The sequence below is a fragment of the Pyxicephalus adspersus genome, chromosome 6 (genome assembly GCF_032062135.1).
Source record: "Pyxicephalus adspersus chromosome 6, UCB_Pads_2.0, whole genome shotgun sequence".
Lineage (NCBI taxonomy): Eukaryota > Metazoa > Chordata > Amphibia > Anura > Pyxicephalidae > Pyxicephalus > Pyxicephalus adspersus.
This window is the reverse complement of record NC_092863.1, coordinates 29,863,988-29,884,306: the sequence shown is the minus strand read 5'-3', so window position 1 is coordinate 29,884,306 and position 20,319 is coordinate 29,863,988. Positions and strand designations below refer to the sequence as shown.

At 37.3% G+C, this 20,319-nt stretch overlaps 2 protein-coding genes across 4 annotated transcripts in view; both read right to left on the bottom strand.

Annotated features, from left to right (window-relative positions):
• Positions 1 to 853: 853 nt before the first annotated feature.
• Positions 854 to 6,570, bottom strand: LOC140333385 (tyrosine-protein kinase SYK-like). Its single transcript, XM_072415045.1, has 6 exons — positions 6,273 to 6,570; positions 4,676 to 4,885; positions 3,675 to 3,864; positions 2,235 to 2,375; positions 1,417 to 1,529; positions 854 to 1,183 (listed from the first exon to the last, which is right to left on the bottom strand). The coding sequence occupies exons 1-6, from the start codon at positions 6,464 to 6,466 to the stop codon at positions 1,111 to 1,113; spliced, it is 921 nt and encodes a 306-aa protein (XP_072271146.1). The 5' UTR covers positions 6,467 to 6,570; the 3' UTR covers positions 854 to 1,110.
• A 3,243-nt stretch (positions 6,571 to 9,813) lies between these two features.
• The window catches only part of SYK (spleen associated tyrosine kinase), a 45,412-nt gene continuing 34,906 nt past the window's right edge, over positions 9,814 to 20,319 (bottom strand). For all 3 annotated transcript variants that reach the window (XM_072415047.1, XM_072415048.1, XM_072415046.1), the window contains 2 exons: positions 16,308 to 16,446; positions 9,814 to 10,103 (listed from right to left, as the gene is read on the bottom strand). In XM_072415047.1, coding sequence (XP_072271148.1) covers positions 10,020 to 10,103; positions 16,308 to 16,446 — 223 coding nt within the window. In that variant the 3' untranslated portion in view covers positions 9,814 to 10,019. The remainder of the gene's footprint in view (positions 10,104 to 16,307; positions 16,447 to 20,319) is intronic.

The following is a 20,319-nucleotide window of genomic DNA, read 5'->3' as shown; positions in this document are numbered from 1 at the left end:
CTCTGGTCCAACTATGTCTTATAGGGTTTTATATCTGGTATATGTTTATTTCTCTAGTGGTTGAACTTGATGGACTTGTGTGTTTTTTCAACCTAACCTACTTTGTAACTATGTAACTATATGTTGTGTCCTCTCTCGTGCTCTGTGGGCTCCTGGTTCTGTGTCAGTCCTTCCCCAGATGCCATCTATAGTGCTAAGAAGTCCTGGTGACAACCATGTGCTGGCATGGCACAACTTACCTCTCAAGGTTGAACAGGGGACTGCTGTAAATGAAGAGTGCAAAATTAGATTGGGAGACTGGTGTCTGGTGAGCACTGGCGCTGGATCAGGACCTTACAATCACAATGTAGGTCTAGGCTGCATTCATTACAGTGTTCAGTTATTGTACAATTGAGGAGGGTGCTATGCAAAATCAACTATTAGAATAACCCCTAATACTCTTATGAAAAGTTCACATGTTTATGGAGCAGCACATGTGTTATGAAATAGCAATGTTCCAGAAACTTGTAGATTCCTTTTTTCAGTATGCTGATTGTGATGTTCCACTAAAAAATGAAAAAAAAAATTCATTTGATTACTGGTGATTCATTATACTTCCTACTATACTTCAAGTATAGCAAGAAATGTTTTTTTTACTGCTTTATGAATAAGTCTCATACACTCATAGGTCTCATACAAAGAAAATGGGAAATGGGAAACTACATTTATTTTTGATTTATAAGAACCATGCATAGTTTGTTTTATTAAACATAAAAGTTATGGAACAATATTAACATTAGAGTTGTGTCATGTCTAATGCTTTATGAATGCTGAGCTCAACTGATATAACATTAATTTAGAAAGACAAATACAGTTTCTGAATATTGTTATTTTATTTGACATGTGATAAAAATAAAGGAAATATTTAACAAACACCCTGTGTTTTTTGCAAGAAGGCTTTGTAAACAGATTCCAATCAAGAAGTACCATACAGCATAAATATGAACAAAATATGTTCCAAAATGTTTTGTAGAAAAAGCAATGTTGTAAATAAAATTGACATTCTAAAATAAACCATACAGAAATGATCTTGCACCAGGTTTAGGGTTGTAACTGTATTGAAGAAGACATTTACTGGGCAATGTCATAATAATAATTGCGGAGTCTAAGTTCAACACTGGAAAATGCAGGGCGTTCCTCAGTGCTGTGAAATATGAAAAAGAAACAGTGTCAAGAGAATGTTTTACAGAAGGGGTTTATTTGAATATTATAAATCATATGTAATATGCATAGTCATACATTCATTGTTAACGCTATTGTTAGTCCAATATGGCATAATGTTTTTGCTTGCAACCTACCTTTCTTCGAAAATATTGTACCAGAAATTCTAGTGTCATCGTATTCTTCAAGAGTGAAATAAAAAAGGTCAATACTCACTTGTATGTCCAGCATAATTGCATCAATTCAAATAATTCAGATGGACATCGGGGAGGACACTCCATACGTTTTCCATTTTCAATCATCGCTGTCACCTCCATGCCTTTCATTCCCTGTAATGATATAAAACATATTAATTATTCACCTTTAAAACTTTTGTTAATAAAGCAGCAATTCTAACAGAGAACATGTTTCTGAGTGTTATTACAATGAAAATGTTAATGTGAAAATGCACCCTTGGGCACATTAAGAAGAAGCTATATGTGCAGGGTTGAATGCCCTTATACGCTTATAAAATCTCAGCCTAAAGGTACTTTTATTGTGGAATTATGTCTTCTCAAACATTCTCACAAAAAACAATGACTAGGCAGAAACAAAGCATTAGAATCATTGGGCTCTTAACAGCTAGTAACATGTGTAGGTTGTTTACCTCGGCACGTTCCTCCACCACTGCCCACCTCTGTACACCCTGGACTTCTCCTTCACCATTGTTCAACTCTGCCTTGTCCTCCACCACTTTTCACTGAATGCGCTCTCATTCAGTTCCTTTTACCACTAACCACTAACTCACATTTTCCCTCTCCTCAAGCATCGCTTCACTGATAACCCTATAACTTTACCTCAACCACTGCTTATTCTAGCAAATTCCTATTTAGCACTAACTATCTCTGTATACTCCTTGTTAATTTTTTAGCTAACTATGCTGTTAAAAAATATACTATAAAGTGTAGCTGGTAATTCTGAACATGATAACTTATTTATCAATTGTTTCAAATGCCAAGTAAACAAATCTTCCAAGAATAGGTTTTATGACTTACTTTATATGGCTTTTGACCATAGGAATATGCTTCCCACATAAGTACTCCAAAACTCCATACATCGCTTTTGCTTGAAAATTTTAAGAAGTTTATGCATTCTGGTGCATACCATTTAATGGGCCATTTCCCACAACTTTTTGCCTTGAAAGACAAAACAACTAAGAATTGAATACTGTTACACCAACAGGTTTAATCAACAAGAGACATACATTTGTTAATTTATATTTATTTATTAAGATGAAAACAAAACTCTCATGAGTTGACCTTTTCTGTTAGTTTTCATGTAAAAATATTTTTTTGCAGCAATTTCAATTTTATTGCAAGACAACATATTTTATTGTAGCCCCTGCTAACAAATTTTTATTGTAGTAGTGGGATGGGCTAAATACATAAGGCTCAATTCACTAAGGAATAAAAAAAGTATTAATGATTTTGATATGTTTTTGCATAATACATTTTTTCTTCTTATTAATAAATTTACAAAACTCTTAGCACACCAAGAAGATGGTAAATAATGTTAGTAAGCAAATGCTTTTGATACAAAGAAATTATGGATAGAAAATAAATTATTAGGTAAAAAAATAAAGGCATAGGCAGCAATGCAAACTCCCTGTGAACGCAGAATGCAGAAGGGGTGAGAGCCCCTGAAGCCTGTAATACAAATAGCAAGAGCCTCTGCTATGTAAATGTACTGGACATGTGCATCACGTATATGAGCTATTTATCTTAGGTCTGACTTGTGGTTTTCTATTAGCTTATAGTGTAATCTTCAGTGCAGTGACATGTATATGGTATCCATCCTTCACTTCAGCCATCCCTCACAGTCTTTTACCTACCTATTCCTGATAAAGGCTGTATACTGACTGCAGTGTGTAAAACAATCTTTCCTGCATACAACCCCTCACTTGAGACACTCAACATCATATACATACCGAAGAACCAGCACCCTGGTAGGTACCCCCAGAAGGAGAGCTGGACCCATAAAGGTCCCAATGTTTTTTAATGAACCCTCAAGCAAAAACTTATAGCTTAACAAATACATATCCTCTATCTTATGGGGAACTGTTGCACACCCAAAAATTTGTTCCCACATCATCATAACAGTTGTAGTCAAAATCTCCCCTCTATACAACCATTTCCCAGATTTACTGCTTCATAAATAGACATTAATGAATAATAAAAGACCTATTAACTTAAGGGCTTATATTTACAAGTAAAAAGAAATATTACTTTATTCCGAGCAAATGCAGAATGAAGCGCAGCAGCATTGGGGGTACAGAACTATAATGTATAGACCAGCCTCTGCTACCCACTGAATTCTTTGTTATGGTCATCCCCAAAAGATAATCGAAGAAAAATCTGTGATTTTGTTAATATGAAAATAAATTTAATGATTGCACACAAAGACTACAAAAGACAAACAATAAGGAGACTACTTACTTTATAATAATTCTCATTGGACTGAATAGCTTTAGAAAGCCCAAAATCACTAATCTTGGCATAATGCTGGGTAACCAAAAGCACATTTCTGGCTGCCAGATCCCTGTGGACAAAATTATTTTCTTCCAGGTACTTCATTCCCATGGAAACTTGATGAACAAGTTCTGTTACATTCTTTTCGGAGACATCCCTGCCAAACAGAAATAAAACCTTTATCATACATTATTACATATCTGTCACTCATGTTTTCTGGTGTCTAAGTCATTTTGTATTACATTTATAGTTAGTGGAGACTGTGGAGTTTCTTCATAAGCACACAGTATAACAAATGCTTTTATTATTTTCTTCTAAAAGGAAAACCTAAACAAATGTACTCATTAAAGGTTTGTGTCACATTTTTGCCTTCAAAGTGTAAGTTTGGTGTAAAGGGTAAATTAATAAAATCTAAAGGCATCTTTTTATTTTCAGGTAGGAAAAGTTGAAATGTTTTTGTCTAAAAACATTTATAAAGCAATATAAAGGTTACTGACTGCGATAGGAGAGTGGGCCGGTTGATAGGATATCATAACATGCCCACCTCCCTGAGCATGCGATGTCTCTGAAAGACATGGTCCACGGCTCTGACCGGTGTGCCCCCCCCAAGCGGGGTCCTTTTCACGATTCCCCAAGCGGGGTCCTTCTTCTGACTCCAGAGCCACGGCCCACATGTCAGAGGGCCACGGCCCCAAAAAATATTAGTTGATAAATGTGATACCAGAAATACACTTTGGGCTCTATTTATAAAACAGTCAACCTGATAATCCCTCAGACATTCCTTTTTGGGAATCAATTACTGCTGTTGAAACACTTGAACCTGAAAGATTCCCACCAGAGAATGTTTAAGGGAAAGTCCAACATAATAGAGCCCTTTATGTAAATGTTTACAGATATTTTAGACAGCGTAAAATAAATACAAAACAAAAATCCATATGCATATAATATTATAGCAACACATTTAGTACCTGTTTTTGGCTAGAAACTTATGTAATGGTCCAAGTTCTGCAAGTTCCATAACCAGGATCCAAGATTCTGCTTCACAAATGCCAATCATTCTGACAATGTATGGGTTATCCAACTGCTGCATGACCCTTGCTTCACTCATCAGCTCCTCCTGGACTGTAGGATCGTTGCTATCATTCTTAAGAATTTTTACAGCAACTTTCTTTTCTGATCTGTTAAAAATGAATAGTATAAGCTTGGTTCCTATACTTTCACATTTATATAGTTGTTATTCTAGCTACCACTTATGTAAGTCATTATTTAAACAAAATAACCAATCAATTGGTCTGATGCATAGACTGTATTTTTTTTCTTTAAAATTATCAGTAGCATTATCACCCTGTATTTTTTTTTTTTTCATCTGGGCCGTGGGCGCCTTTACAGACCTGATAGGCAACCAAATGAAGGAGAAAGGCCAAACAAAGAAGAAGGCATGTAGACAAAACAGCAGCTTATTTTACCTTATTTAGAAAATGCAGTTACTGTCAGGATCTTCAAGTAAGTGTGCAACATATCAACAAAAGAAGATTTGGTTATAAAACTACATAACATGAGTTATAAAGTCCCACATACTGAACATAGATTTTAGGTAACATTTAGAATAATTATTATTATCTGCACATGTAAGTTTATAAAGGCCTTTTTTTTAGCAAACATAAAGACACGTCATTCCACCTTGGAGTTGTAAGGGAGTTAGGTTATATATAGACATCCAACTTGGAAGAACTGTTCATTTTGGGTTTAGTGAATGCAGTGCTTCCACCTCAGCTATGATTTTGACAGTAATGATGAAAGCAATAATGACACGTGAAAGTATAACACAGAAGTTTATGGTGATAAACATTGTAAAACTAAAATTAAATTGTAAAACAAAATTAATATAGGCTGCTTGAGTAAATAATTGCATTGCAAAGAAATGATCTCTTTTAATTTATTATTCTATGTCACCAGCCCATACTCCTTAAATAAGTCAGCCTCAAGTTCTTTTGGCCCCATGTTAATCCAAAATAGAAACGTTTTGATAGCATAGCTATTTGTGTCTTTAAAATGTGCTAGAAAATGTCACTATTTAGGAGTCAATTACCTTGCATAGCCCCCTCTCTCCCTATGCATATCAAAGTCCTCTTCTATTCTGTGAGTGTCTACTTACTGACAGTACTGACTCAACTCCTATATCCCTCTCCCCATACCCCTACATAACTTTTAATGTAGGTGCTGGGTAAAGCAAAGGAGAAATACTATAAAATGTTTTATGAGTGACAGCTCTGACTTCCATGGTTGACATCACATCAAAAATAGTGACTCCTAGGCTTTTTAAATGTTCACAGAAGGGAGACTTAAAGGTAAATAATTCATAAAATATTTAAAATGCATATATAATTCTATAAGAATTTAATATAAGAAGATTTTTGTTGAAACTAATGATTTAGTGACAGATTCTCCTGAGCTAGTACATTGCTACCTTTTGTTTGAAAGGGAATTTTCATTTACAGTAAAAATTTAACAAAACTTGATACTTTCAAGATGGTACTAACACCTATGATGTTCTTAGTTACTTACTTTGTTGTTTTAAAGATTCCTTTTTTCACAGTCCCAAAGTTACCAGAGCCCAATTCAGTTTCAGATAATAGGAGTTGATCTCGCTTTATTTTGAGAGTTTGCATTCTCAGCTCATCAGGATCTTCATATATTCCACGATACACATCTGTGTCCATTGGCATTGAAAATTGTGAACTTTCTGTAACTGTTGGCATAAAAGATAGAAGTCAAATACCTTTCACTAATTTCATGGCTTTGTGGTTTTTAATGTTCCAGAGTTTTATTTTTTATGTCTTCGTCAGTGAGATAAAAAATTCAAAAGTACAAATATATTTTATACTGTCATCGTTTATACAATCTCTTCTTGATTGCAAGGTTTATATGTTATTGTTTATTGTAATAAAGTTTGATGTATTATGTTGGTAAGACTTTTGTATCTTTATATTTTTATGTTATTATTATCACCATTTTATGCCAATACATTTATATTACAATGGCCCAGTTAGGAAAGTTACGTGTGTGGTCAATTTTAAATCCAAAACTGTAATAAATGCTTATGAAGCGGTGTATCAGTGGTCCCCTTGCTATTGAAGCAGTGCTTCAACAGCAGTGATCCTACTTCACAAGGTGAGAAATACTTAGGGCATGTGGCATGAGTTATTTAGGAGTTAGGGGGGTGGAAGTTGTTTGCCATTAGATAAAGTTTAAAAAAAAAATGACACTTCAAACTTATGACTTTTTCCCTAATGGATAATTATAATACTCTGAATAAATGTTTTTTGTGGGGAGTAAGCTTTTTCCAGAATCAAGTATGCACAGCATGTTTCATGTTTCAAATGATGGCACACACTTACCTTTTTCTTGACTTGTCCGAGATCATACAAATTAAATAAAATAAATGGTAAACTAATAAATAATATGGATAATTTGCAGTTCCCTTTAAATAAAAATGGACACTGTGGTTTAAATGCTCTCTGTTAAAGACAGAACATGTATTTTCACCTGGAAATGGATGTACTACATCTAATACTTACACTGGTCTGATTAATCCACTATTAGTCATATTGTAGTAGAATTGTATTAAGCATAAGGAAAACAATAATTGTTAATATAAAATTCAAAAACACGCCTTTATTTTGCTGTATTAAAGCTCTAAGCCAGGGAGGGACAAGCTAGGGAGTCACAAATGCAAAGCTGGCAGGATTTAGAAGTTCATCACATGATTAGGATATTTATTAAAGCAGCATTGCTGGCCCACAAAACAGAAAATTAAAAATATTCTATTCATTGTTCTTGTTCTCTATGTGCTACTCTAAATTCAACCCTTATTTTTTCTTTCTCACATTCTACATGTACCATAAATTTAAATTATTTTTTAAGAGGAGTAAATAATTAATCTTTTCTTATTGCTATCCTATTTGCAGTGTTGGTCAAAACTCTTGCAATACTGAAAGGGGTGCGATAGGAATGTAAAGAAATTAGATTTTTGGACGGTTACATGAGATGAAAGTATAAAAGCTGAATTCCAGGCGAAAAAACTATTGTTTAAATAAGCAAGAGGCATGTATATTCTTACTTGAATCTTGGTTTCTTTTGCGTATTTTTGAGATCTGAACAGTAAACCAACATGAAATAACTCATGGGCTTTACCTCTGTGCAAAGTGTTCTATAGTGAAGACCAGTTACTGTTGCTTTTTATATTATACATGGAGATTGGCCTTGTATCCACCCCCTATTCAAAAAGGCATTTATTTAATAGAAACTGTGGTTTCAAAGGAATATATTTCAACTTTCATACAAGAGGACAATCAAATGTAAATACATTTATAGAACTAGTACTAATTGGATTGAGTGATTTTTTCTCAAGATCAGTTTTTCATTACAAAATAAATCTGAATGTACTTTGCAACGGAATGGGAACCTGCAATGCTACTTTAATGTAAGCTGCACACTCGAAGCAACCAAAAACCTGACAATGATTAACAAAGCTTTGGAAGAGCATGTTCTATGCACCTTTTTGCTGCCAGCCTTGGGAAAGGAGTAGGATTTGAATCTTGCGATTATTCCACCTGCTGACCAATTCTAGAAACCACAATGTCATTAAATGTCAGTAAATGGGCTATGATAAAAAAACACTTTTCACAACATGCAATGTTATCACTATCTAAAGGGGATTTACAAACAAGAGAGAAAAAAATAGAGTTCTTAATCTGTAGACAACTAAGTAGCTAAGAATCAACTTGCAATGATTGTACTATAAGTTGCTTTTACCTCTACCTATCTATTTTAACTATTCCCATTTGTGAGTTATAGTGTAACTGAACTCTCTGTATTGCTTTCGGACCCTGACAAGTGTTTTGATAAGTAGACAGATTAGTATAGGAGTGTGAATGAGTAAGGGTTGCCTGTAAATTTGAGTAAATAGAAAGTAATAATGGATCCGCTATAGATGTCCAACTCCAAATCTTTGAGGAACACATACAGCATAGAAACAGATTTCGTACAAACAGTATTTTTTGCCCTATTTTAAATTATACCTTATTAAATTTACTGTACAATTTATAAAAAAATGTGTGCAGATCTTGGCCTTCAAAGAACTGAGGTTGGATAGCTCCGATCTAAAGCCAATCTATTCAAATCAATTTTATCAAAGAAAAAAATCAATTATTTTACAACTATATGAGTATAAAAAGTTTTTTCTATATAATTCAACCCTTTACATATCTAGATGAAACTTATTATCATGTCTGCTCTTATATTATACAAGATACAATGTATCTTTGTTACCTGTCTTCTGTCTTTTTTTTTTTTAATTAAGGGGATGCAAAAGTAAACAGAAAGCAATCACTGATGCAGACCTGTAGGTCATTTTACGTCATTATTGTTACATATTTATGAATATTTATTGTTTGTGTGCGCTCTTTCTGAATATATTTGGCCTCATATTAACCTTTATAGCGACCAGATGGTTTAGTGACTCAAGTCATTAAACTAACCATGGCTGACTTGCTCATCTTCAGTTGCACACATTATGATATTTAATCAGTTATGGAAACAATGAGCAGTGGTGGCTGGTGGCGGACATATATTAAAATGCATTAGGTGGTGCGTGATAAATATGTGCGTTGGCTGAATTATTTGAATGCTGAGAAAAGAAAAATAAAAGTTAACAACTAATTGGCTTCTAATAGCATCAGGAAAATTTTTGTTACAACCAGTTAAAAATGGGCAGCTTTTTCATTTTGTTTCATAAGTGCTTAATTATAGGACTGTTGCTTTACAAAATTACGTACATAATGGGCCTCATTTATTAATGTTCTTCAAGGCTGGAAAGGATACATTTTCCACAGTGAAGCTGGGTTATTCAGCAAAACATTTGCTAAGAAAGAGCAAATGACTTTTAAGAAATCTATTCCAGGCTTGCTGGATCACCCAGCTTTACTGATGAAAGTATATTCTCTCCAGCCTCGGAGAGCTTTAATAAATACTTACACAATATATCATATTTTATCAGAAGTTGGCCACCACATCTTTTCTTACAACATGAACATAAATGTGCACATTGAGGAACTAAAGAAAGATTTATTAAAACATAGATATAACCCTGTGGCAACTGACAGGCAGATCAAAGCTGCAATAAACATCCCTAGAACTTCATAAAATTTAAACAGACTAAAACAAATAATTATGTCCCACTGATTGTCACCCATAATCCACACCACAGAGTATAAAAAAATAACCTGAACAGTCCAACACCAAACTTTTGAACTACTTACTAGCACCGATTCGTGGGCATGGATTTGTTAGGGCTCTTAAAAGTCCATCTGGTTTGTAGGAGTAATGTTCAACCAACTGTAAAAAAAAATACAGTAACCAAAAACATTTTGTATAAGACCAAAAATCCCAGGTTTGTTCCTGCTGGAATTAGTAAAAAAAATGCTTGTTGGTTCCAATAAATGTAGTTCCAGCAGCAGAAGAACAAGTAATAGCAATCAATCAAAATACAAGTTCTGAATGATAAATAAACTCTACTCCTGGCAACAATTCCATACCACCATGTGATATTGTTTAGCTTTATACATTTAAAATTATACATTATAAATTTTATTGTGTTTACTGTGACATCATTTACAACACTAAGTCTTTTAAAGAGATTTTTAAAACTTTCAACATATGTGCATTTCTTACATACCACCTGGGGTTCAATTTCTGTATGAAATTAGCATATTGTTAGGAGGCGCTCTTTGGGCCTAGAATCCCAGGGAGTGCCCCACAGCAGGAGAGCACTCGGCCTATTCCCTCCTATTTCTTCCTTGTTTCCCTGTAGCTGTGTTTTCCCTCTCGGCATCCCCTGCACAGCTGAGCGGAATTGGAGCTATGCTGCAGCTGATTAGCAGAGTGGTTCCTGTGTAATCTTGTGCTATCATTGGCTGCTGGGGCTTTATAGTCTCTCTGCTTCCAGTCTTCTGTGCCTGTTGTAGCGTTAGCTGAGCTTATCTGTTCTAGAGAGTTTCTTAGGTGTTTTTCCTGTTGCTGACCCTTGCCTGTTCCTGACATCCCACATGTACTCAGCCTGGACCGACCTCTGCCTGTGACCCCGACTTTGCTTGTGCCTATTCCTTTGTACCTTGTTTTGTGGACTGATCTTCTGTGTATGACTTGTGTGAATTGTGTACTGTTTATCTGAGTGCTCCTGGTCAGCTGCTTGCCCATCCCCAGACTCCATCCTCTGCGCAAGTCTTTGTGGCAACTGAGGGCTGGGAGAAGCAACCAGTCTCCCGAGGCTGAGGGGGGGCTTGCTATATGTGAAGATTGCGATGTTAGATTGGGGGACTGGTGTTTGCTCTCCTCTGAAGCAGGGTAAACCTATACCAGTTCCCCTGAGATTTTGGTAAAGGTGGGTGCCGCCCATTCTGAAATGGTAACATTTTTTCTGCTAAAAATTCCTTCCTCACCTGTAATTTTGGGGCTACCTTGGTTGTGCAGACATAATCCAATAGTTGAGTGTGAATCTGGGCGGATTAATAAATGGGGTGAAAAGAGTGTAGAGAAATGTTTTGTAAACTTACTACCTCTTGGTGTTGCTGGTACATCTCTAAAGAAGCTGCCCATTCAATATTCAACTTTTTCTGATGTATTCTCTACTCAGGCCGCTGATGTCCTTCCACCTCACCAGCCATATGACTGCCCAATAAATTTGCTCCCAGGTACTTTGCCACCCCGAGGGCACCTCTACAATCTTACACGCCCTGCTGAAAACGTGGCCAAGCTTAAATAAAAGAAAATTTGGAAAAAGTCTTTAAACAGGTACAGGTACCCTTTACCCTGTATCGATGACCTGTTGGCCAGGTTGAAAATGCCCAAATTTTTACCAAACTAGACCTGAGAGGGGCTTACAACTTCATAAGAATAAGGCAGGGGGATGAGTGGAAGACTGCATTTATTACGAAGGATAGGCATTATGAGTACCTGGGTATGCCATTTGTTTTATGCAGTCTTCCAGGACTTCATTAACACCATTTTCAGTGATTTTCTTGGAAAATTTGTGGTGGTTTATTTAAATGATATTCTAGTCTTCTCATCTTCTTTAGCGCAGCATCGTGCTCATGTTAAGGTGGTCCTCCAGAAATTTAGGGAGAACCGTTTGAATGCCAATCTAGAGTGAAGTTTTTGAAGTCCAACAAGTCCCTTTTCTGGGTTACATTGTTTCTGATCAGGGCCTGAAGATAGACCCAGCCAAGGTCACCGCTGCAATTTTTACAGGAGATTTATTAAGAATTACTCGGTCTTGGTCACTCCCCTTACCAACCTGACTTGAAAAGTCCTTCTCATTGGCTTGTCCAGGCTTGTGACACGTTTAAAAGACTGAAGGAGGCTCTCTGCTCTGGCCCCCATCCTTGTACATCTAGACATCCAGCAACCCCTCTTTGTGAAGGTAGATGCATCTGAGCTTGGGGTCAGAGCAATTTTGTCTCAGTACTGAAACCTGAACGTTTACACCACTGTGCCTTCTTTTCCCGAAAGTTTTCTCCATCAGAACAGAATTATGATATTAGGAATCGAGAACCATTGGCAATCAAGTTAGCCTTTGAGGAGTGGAGACATTGACTCTGATTTATGAAAGCTCTCCAAGGCTGGAGAGAATACACTTTCAGAACTGAACTGGGTGACCCAGCAAACCTGGAATGGATCTGGTCCAGGATTCAAAACATTTGCTAGCAAATAGAAAATGATTTTTAAAAATCCATTCCATGTTTTCTTGATCACCCAGTTCACTTCTGAAAGTGTATTCTCTCCAGCCTTGGAGAGCTTTCATAAATCAGGGACACTGGTTGGAAGGGGCAGAGCATCCAGTGACTGTATTTACAGACCAAAAAAATCTGGAATACAAAGAGGGCTTCAAAAGACTAAATTCTCCACAAGCACGTTGGACATTATTTTTCTCACGTTTTAATTTTAGCATCACATGTTAAACCTGATACTTTATCTAATAATTCCCCTGAAGCAGGCTCCTGTACAGAATGTATTCCCGAATCTATCCTCCCCTCTCACTGTGTGCTCGGGGTATTGTCTACCAGTCAGCTCTCACCTGATTTATGGGTCCTTTTAGAGCCTCACCAGTCCTATCCACCCCTAGGAAAACCCTCAGGCCGGGTATATGTGCCACTGCCTCTACGCCTGCAGGTCCTCCAACAGTTTCATGAATCCAAAGTTACTGGACACCTGAGAGAAAAAGACATTGGCGCTACTGGCACGCCATGTGTTAGTCGTTTTCTTGTGAGGATACTTGAGCATTTGTAAAGCAGTAGTAAGATTCCTCGCTTAGCCCCAGCCTGGACACTTCAGCCACTGCCTGTCCCTGACAAACCCTCATATCGCTATGGATTTCATAGTGGATCTTCCGGTGTCCAGAGGATGCACTGTGGTTTGGGTCGTGGTGGACCAGTTTAGTAAAATGGTACACTTTGTACCCCTTCACAAATTGCCTACGGCTAAAGAATTATCACAATTATTCATTGAGAATATCTTCCGTTTGCATGGTATCCCAGACTATGTAGTCTCTGATAGAGGTATGCAGTTTGTATCCCATTTCTGGAGCTTGTTCTGTAAATGTTTAGACATTTCCCTTTCCTTCTCCTCAGGTTTCTATCCTGAAACTAACAGTCAGACTGAGAGGACTAATCAATGCATAGAGCAGTACCTCCGCTGCTTTGTTTCAGGTTGTCAGGAAGAATTGGCGAATTATCCTCCATTTGCAGAGTTTGCCTTTAACAACTCTGTACATTCCTCTACTAAAATGTCTCCATTTCACTGTCTTGGTGGGCGGAATCCAAAATTTTTTTCTCTTTTTGGTTCACCCTCCAACCTGCCTTTGTTGAAATATTGGCTCACCCACATGACCACAATCTGGTCTCAAGTACAGCAGAATATAAAGCAGGCTTCTGGGCAGCAGAAACGATTTGCTGATCGATATTGCCCTTTGCCAGGCTTCCGCTAAGCTTGGGCTGAAATTCGTTGGAGTGACTTATAGGGTAACCCTGCCTCGCTCTGTTAGTAGTGTTGACTCCTTCCATGTCTCATTATTATAATCAGAAGCTAATGTTGCACCTTCCTTGGAGCCTCCCTTTCCAGTGAATGTGGAAGGTGAGCCTGAGTATGAGGTTGAGAAAATTTTGGACTCTCTTTGGGTACAAAATTATCTCCAATATTAAATAGATTGAAACGGTTACTGTCCAGAGGAGAGGAGCTGGGTTCCAGCCCATCAGGTTCATGCAGAAGAGCTAGTCAGGAAGTTTCACAATGAAAATCCTGAAAAACCACAGATGGAAGGTTGGGAGGCCCCTCCTCGGGAGGTGGGTAATGTTAGGGGCACTCTTTGGGCCTACAATCCCAGGCGGTACCCCACCGCAGGAGGGCAAACTCAGCCTATACCCTCCAGTAGCGATCACAGTAGCACAGGGAATAGTGCTCTGGGAGTTGCAGCATCCTTGTTTCCCTGTAGCTTTGTTTTCCCTCTCGGCATCCCCAGCACTGGGGCTGCACAGCTGAGTGGGAGATGCAGGGTTTTCGAAGAAGACTAAGTGAAAAATTGTCTATCCTGATTGTGAATCTGCTCTGAAGCCAGTGCCACATGGTGCAGAGGATCCAATGCCAGTCCCTCCTAGATCTGTTGTTACTGACAGTGACATGTCGGATGAGGAACAGGAGGATGATGTCGTTGGTAATGAATGTTATCAACCCCAATTTGAAGAGGGTAAGCCACATTTTATAAGCCAGTCAGATTTAGATGATCTAGTAAGGAACATGTCTTTGTCAAAAGCGAAGTCTAAACTGTTAGCCTCCAGATTAAGGGAGTGGAATTTTCTACAAAAAGGAAGGACAACTTCACACTTTCGTGATCGTCACACAAAGTTTGCAGGTTATTACAAGCTGGAAAACGACATCTGCTTCTGTACGATGTGAGTGGTCTGATGATGGAGTTAGGTTGGGAATACATACCAAAGCAGTGGATATTGTTTATAGACTCGAGCAAAGCAAGCTTGAAAGCTGTGTTGCTGTATAAAGGTAACAAAAAACCTACTGTTCCTCTTGCTCATGCCGAGGGAAAGAAAGAAACATAAGTATCCATAGAGGTCATTTTGAAATGAACTATTCAGAACACAATTGAAACATTTGTGGTGACCTGAAGGTGGTGGCACTCCTTCTTGGTCTGCAATTGGGATATACAAAATATATTTGCTTTCTGTGCCTGTGGAACAGTCGTGATGACAGCAACCATTACAAAGTGAAAGAACAGCCACCCAGACCTGAACACACTGTTGGCCAATACAACGTAAAGCATAACTCACTCACAGAAATGCACAGAAAGTTTACCTTCCAACACTTCATATTAAACTTGGATTAATGAAAAACTTGGTCTTTGCAATGGATCGTGATGGGATGGGTTTTCAGTATCTAAAGGACAAGTTTGGAAAAGGTAAACCAAATGCTAAACTGAAAGTAGGCATTTTTATTGAACCCAAAATCCAAAATTTGATGCATGATGCCACATTTAGAGACAAACTCAACCCACTTGAACTTGGTGCTTGGGCTTTATTTGTGCTAGTTGCACAAAACTTTCTGGGCAACCAGTGAGCTGAAAACCATGCTAGACTCAAGAACAACATGCTAACAGCATACCATCAACTTGGCTGCCAAATGTCACCTAAAATTTATTTCGTACATCTGGACTTCTTCCTACAAAATTTGGGTGATGTGAGGTTCCACCAGGACATTTCTAATATGGAACCAAGATATCAAGGCCAGTGCAACCCCAACATGATGGGCGACTACTGCTGGTTTCTGCAAGGGGAGACATTGGAGAGCCACAAAGGCAAAAGCAAGTGCCTGAAACACTTCTGAAGTGTACATGTGTGTTGAAAAGGACACATGGAGTAGACCAACTAGCAGACAATACTTATTTTTTTGTGATGCAATGAATAGGTTCAAATAAACTACAGGTTGATAATGGAAAATCCGGCCATCAATAATCAGTTTACTTCAGTTTCCCGGCATTAATTTCAGATTGCATATTCAATACAGGGACTGCAGTACACTGTTTTGCCACTAATGTTTTGGTGCTGTTCTGCAGAAACTCTTGCTAAACAAAATACACGTTGAGACGTCCCTGCTGCTTGCTCCCTGGAATTGTGCCAGATGTCCACAGTGCTGTGAGAGGAAGGCTGCCTGTGTGTGGAGGAAAGTATAAAAAAATATCTTGGATTTTCTTAAATCCGGCACTCCTCAGGTTCCGAGGTTGACGGATTTTTGATAGTCAACCTGTACCTAAAAGTTCCCAGACCATCTTTTTTTTTTCTTTTTTTTTTTTAGCTTATCTGACACCCTTCCACATTTAGCATTCCCCTTAACCATGTTTGTACAGCACATGCTGGTGTTTCTTCTTTCTGTGTAAAAGAGTTTTGGTTACAGCTTTTCTCCATATACCAATCATTTCTAATAAGATAGCATAGGATAATAAGTCATGAGTGTAAGAATATGTGTAAAGAGATACCATACCTGCCATAAAGTATCAAATTTCTTCCCTTCTGGTATTGACAATTTCCCAGTTTTGTCTCGATCAATACGATAATGTGAAACCCTTCTATCATGAAGCAGGCACAGAGCATATGATCCATTATTGTCTCTTTCTCGTATTCTGAAATAATAAAAATTGCATTAGTATTAAGGGTTCTATAAGATTAACCCACTTAGTACACACAGTAAAATTATGAACACCTCATAGATAGGTGTTACCAGTGTACACTGAAACAATCGGCCTGATTTATGAAAGCTCTCAAAGGCTGGGTGATCCAGCAAAACCTGGAATAGATTTCCTTAAAGTCATTTGCTATTTGTTGGCAAATGTTTTCAATCCTGGACCAGGTATATTCCAGGTTTGCTGGATCACCCAGCTTTACTGATAAAAGTATAACCTCTCCAGCCTTATAGAGCTTTAAAAACTCAACCCCCTGTATTTACTTTACCTAATATTCTTCGCTTTGTCTACTATGTTAAATATTAAAATATATGCGTAAGTTCTCATTTTATTTCAATTTCACAAACTAAGTTGATGAAAAATTGATTAATTAGTTCATTTAATGACATTCAGTAAGTTATATTAGATCCCAAATACATGGGCTTTATTCTCCCAAATCATTTAGGCAACAGTTTAAGGTGAATCTGAACTCCCCATCACATGACTGATGGGGTAATGATGGTGTAATATAAACTGAAACAAATGTAGAGTTAAAGAAATGCATGCATGTAAATATAGAAGACAATATAGTAAAATAGTGGGCAACTAAAGCAACTAAACTACAAATGGTCCTGGGGACTGGTATATCTAATGTGAAACCTAACATTTTTTGAACTACCTTTTAGGATTTCTAACATTCTTAAAACATTATACTTCTTAGGATTTATCTGGTATGTCTTGCTCATCTCAATTTGATTCTGCAGTCTTGATACGCAATTGGCAATAATTAATACAGTGTAACTACATTAAAAGGGGTTGTAAATGACAGACAGATACAGAGAGTGACACAGGAGGACGAGAGGACCCTGCCCCGAAGAGCTTACAATCTAGTAGGTGGGGGAGGTAATACACAATAGGAGGGGAGATATGGAGTGGTGGGAAGTAGAGAAGCTTTAGGAGACAGAAGAAGATGGGTAAACAAGTTTGAAAAAATGGGTTTTGAGTGCTCTTTTAAATGAGTAGAAAGGTAAGTGGGGAATGGACTCTGAAGGGATTTGAATGCAAATCACAAAAGCTTGAATTTGATTCTCAGGTGAAATGGAAGCCAATGTCTCTGGGGACAGGTAGGGGCAGATTTTGAAGATGTTGCGTAGATGAAAGTGACAGGACCTGGAAATGTTCTGAATACGGGCGAATATGAGAGGGCAGAATCAAAGGTGACACCAAGGCAATGGGCCTGAGAGGAGGGACGAATAACAGTGTTGTTAACAGTTGTCAGGGGAGAGTTGGAATTTGAGAGGGGGAGGGGAGATGATGTTTTATCCAGGTTGGGTTTCAGAAATCTGTCAGACATCCATGATGAAACCTTATCCAGGGGTTGAGGGAGACAAGTCAGTGGTGAACAGATAGATTCGAGTGTCATCAGCATACAAATGGTACTGTAAACCAAAGGAGGATATGAGACTACCGAGAGAGGACGTTTACAGAGAAAAGAGAACCGGTCCAAGGACTGACCCTTGGGGAACACCAACAGGGCGGATAGTGGGAGAGGGGGAATTACCATTGAAAGAAACTTGAAAGAAGCGGTCAGAGAGATAGGACAGAAACCAAGAGAGAGCAGTGTCACTGATACCAATGGAGCACATGATTTGTATTAGAAGGGGGTGATCAACAGTATAAAAAACAGAGGAAAGATCAAGGAGAAGGAGGAGGGAAATTTGCCTTCAGACTCCGATGAGGTAATTGGCCATTTTAGTAAAGGCTGTTTCGTTGGAATGGGCAGCTCGAAAGCCAGAATCAAGAGGGTCAAGCAGAGAGTTGGTGATTACCTAATCGGTGAGTCCATTACAGACAAGGGGCTCAAGACGTTGGGAAACATATGGGTACTATTTCATTCATATGTAGAATAAAGGCGTGACTATTGATCTGCATAATAAAGCAGTTAAAATTTTGTAAAAAGTGCCCTTTTTTTCTCTGATTGCTCACTGGTCATAAAGACTGGCTGAGACTGTAGACTCCTCCTTCTGGATAAATATAGGAGGAAAAAGGAAGTCCTGAGACAAGGTAATTAAACAAAGTACTAAAAGACTTTCATACATACAAAAGAATTTCATACATTTAGTATAATTTGTGTTTGTTGCATCTAGCATATATTTTATATTAAATTGTGTATGTTTAATGATAGATTAAAAATAGGGATGGATTGCTACTGATAGCCTGTCCTACTAGAAATCTTATTAGGTGAATTAAATAACATATTTTGATAGAACATATCAGCATGATGCAATCTTTTGTAGATTCATTTTGCTGGTTTAGCATTTGTGACTCACAAAATACAATAACATATATACTTAAACTTGCACAACTATAACTTGGATAAATCATGGAGAAAGATGAGCTGTAAAGAACCTGTAATACAAGTGACTAATGTTTTGCTTCTACTTGCCTCTTCTGGACACAGCTTCCACATTTCAGGTCCTACAGTGTTGCAGTAGATTATTAGATAGGTGTGTCTCTCGGTTGATATTGTACAAGGATAATATAGTAGATATAGCTAAAAATGTATTCTATTTAGTTTGCCCCTGTGTTAATCACATTTGGCATGTCTGGTATAGGACATTATTCGGGTACATGTTTTATCCTCTTCCTGAGCCAGCTACCACTACTTTCTATTTCTTTACTAGTATGCCTAGCCATGTCACAAGAGGAATAGAAGAAGATAAAACCTGTGCTAAAGCTTTTATAAAGTGTACAGCAAAAATCCTGCATCAATGGCTTTTATCCAGGAATAAAATATTACCTATGTAAGTTGTATTTGTTGTAAAACTTGTAAGTGCCTTTTTAGTCCCATGGTGCCAAACTATGTACCTGACAGCTGCTGGGACTCTAGCCCAGGTCTTATGTACACGTAGGTTATGAATTCCTGTGCAGTCATGTAATTGTGTTCATTTACAGTGTATGTTTAGTGGCACAAGAAGGAGGGGAATTTACAAAATTCTTTTTTTATAATTTCAGTTCCACTTTAAGCCAATGAATATATTTACACCCATTTTCTTGTAGATAAACAGCATCTTATTAAACACTGGTCAGTACAGGAAGTGACATGCAAAGTTCCTTCATACTAAGAACATATTATGCAGTCTTTCAGATACTGAACTGGCATAATAACTTGTTTTGCATGCATTTTATTTGATATGAAAATGATATGCTTATTGTAGTCTTACTGGTGTAACCTGTCAGTTAAAAGAACTATACACTCATAAGGCATCATGGGCAAAAAGGATGCTATTCATTTACTTGCTTCATTAACAATTAATATATTTTAGTGTTTTGCTGTAATGCAGTCAGGCTGCATATTTGTCATTAATGCAGAAGTAGCACAATCTGCTGTTTAATACTAATATTTTATTATTGCAATTGTTAAAAGCTTTAGAAAAAGACACAAAAATATTCTTAGTACAATGGAGTCAACAAGTTGAAACTTAAGGCTTAGTCTACATGGATTGTTTCCCCAGCGTTTAACCTGAGGCTTTTAAAGCCCTTGTTTGAATTTCCCATGCATTACAATGGGTTAATCTACACCAGGCACGTTTATGACATATATCTTAAACGTTGCTTGCAACGTTTAAAAAATTAAAACGCTGGAAAACGCCCAAAAAACACTCTTCTATTGGTTTTTGAGCACTTAATATGCAAATTAGTCTAAAATTTTGCGAAAACGCAAAAAAAAAAAAAAAAAACGTGGCATAGGTGTTTTCCACCATTTTGAAGGCAAGTTTTCAAACACCAATAAAAGTGAATAAAAATGCATATAAATGCAATAGGAAGATTTAC

Bases quoted from the DNA above. Each gene is read 5' to 3' on its own strand.
- LOC140333385 (XM_072415045.1), bottom strand. From the start codon at position 6,466: ATGCCAACAGTTACAGAAAGTTCACAATTTTCAATGCCAATGGACACA. The intron at 4,886-6,272 runs GTAAGTAACTAA...CATTTTTAACAG, and splicing joins GGAATCTTTAAAACAACAAA to ATCAGAAAAGAAAGTTGCTG. The intron at 3,865-4,675 runs GTACTAAATGTG...TCTGTTTGGCAG, and splicing joins AAGTTTCTAGCCAAAAACAG to GGATGTCTCCGAAAAGAATG.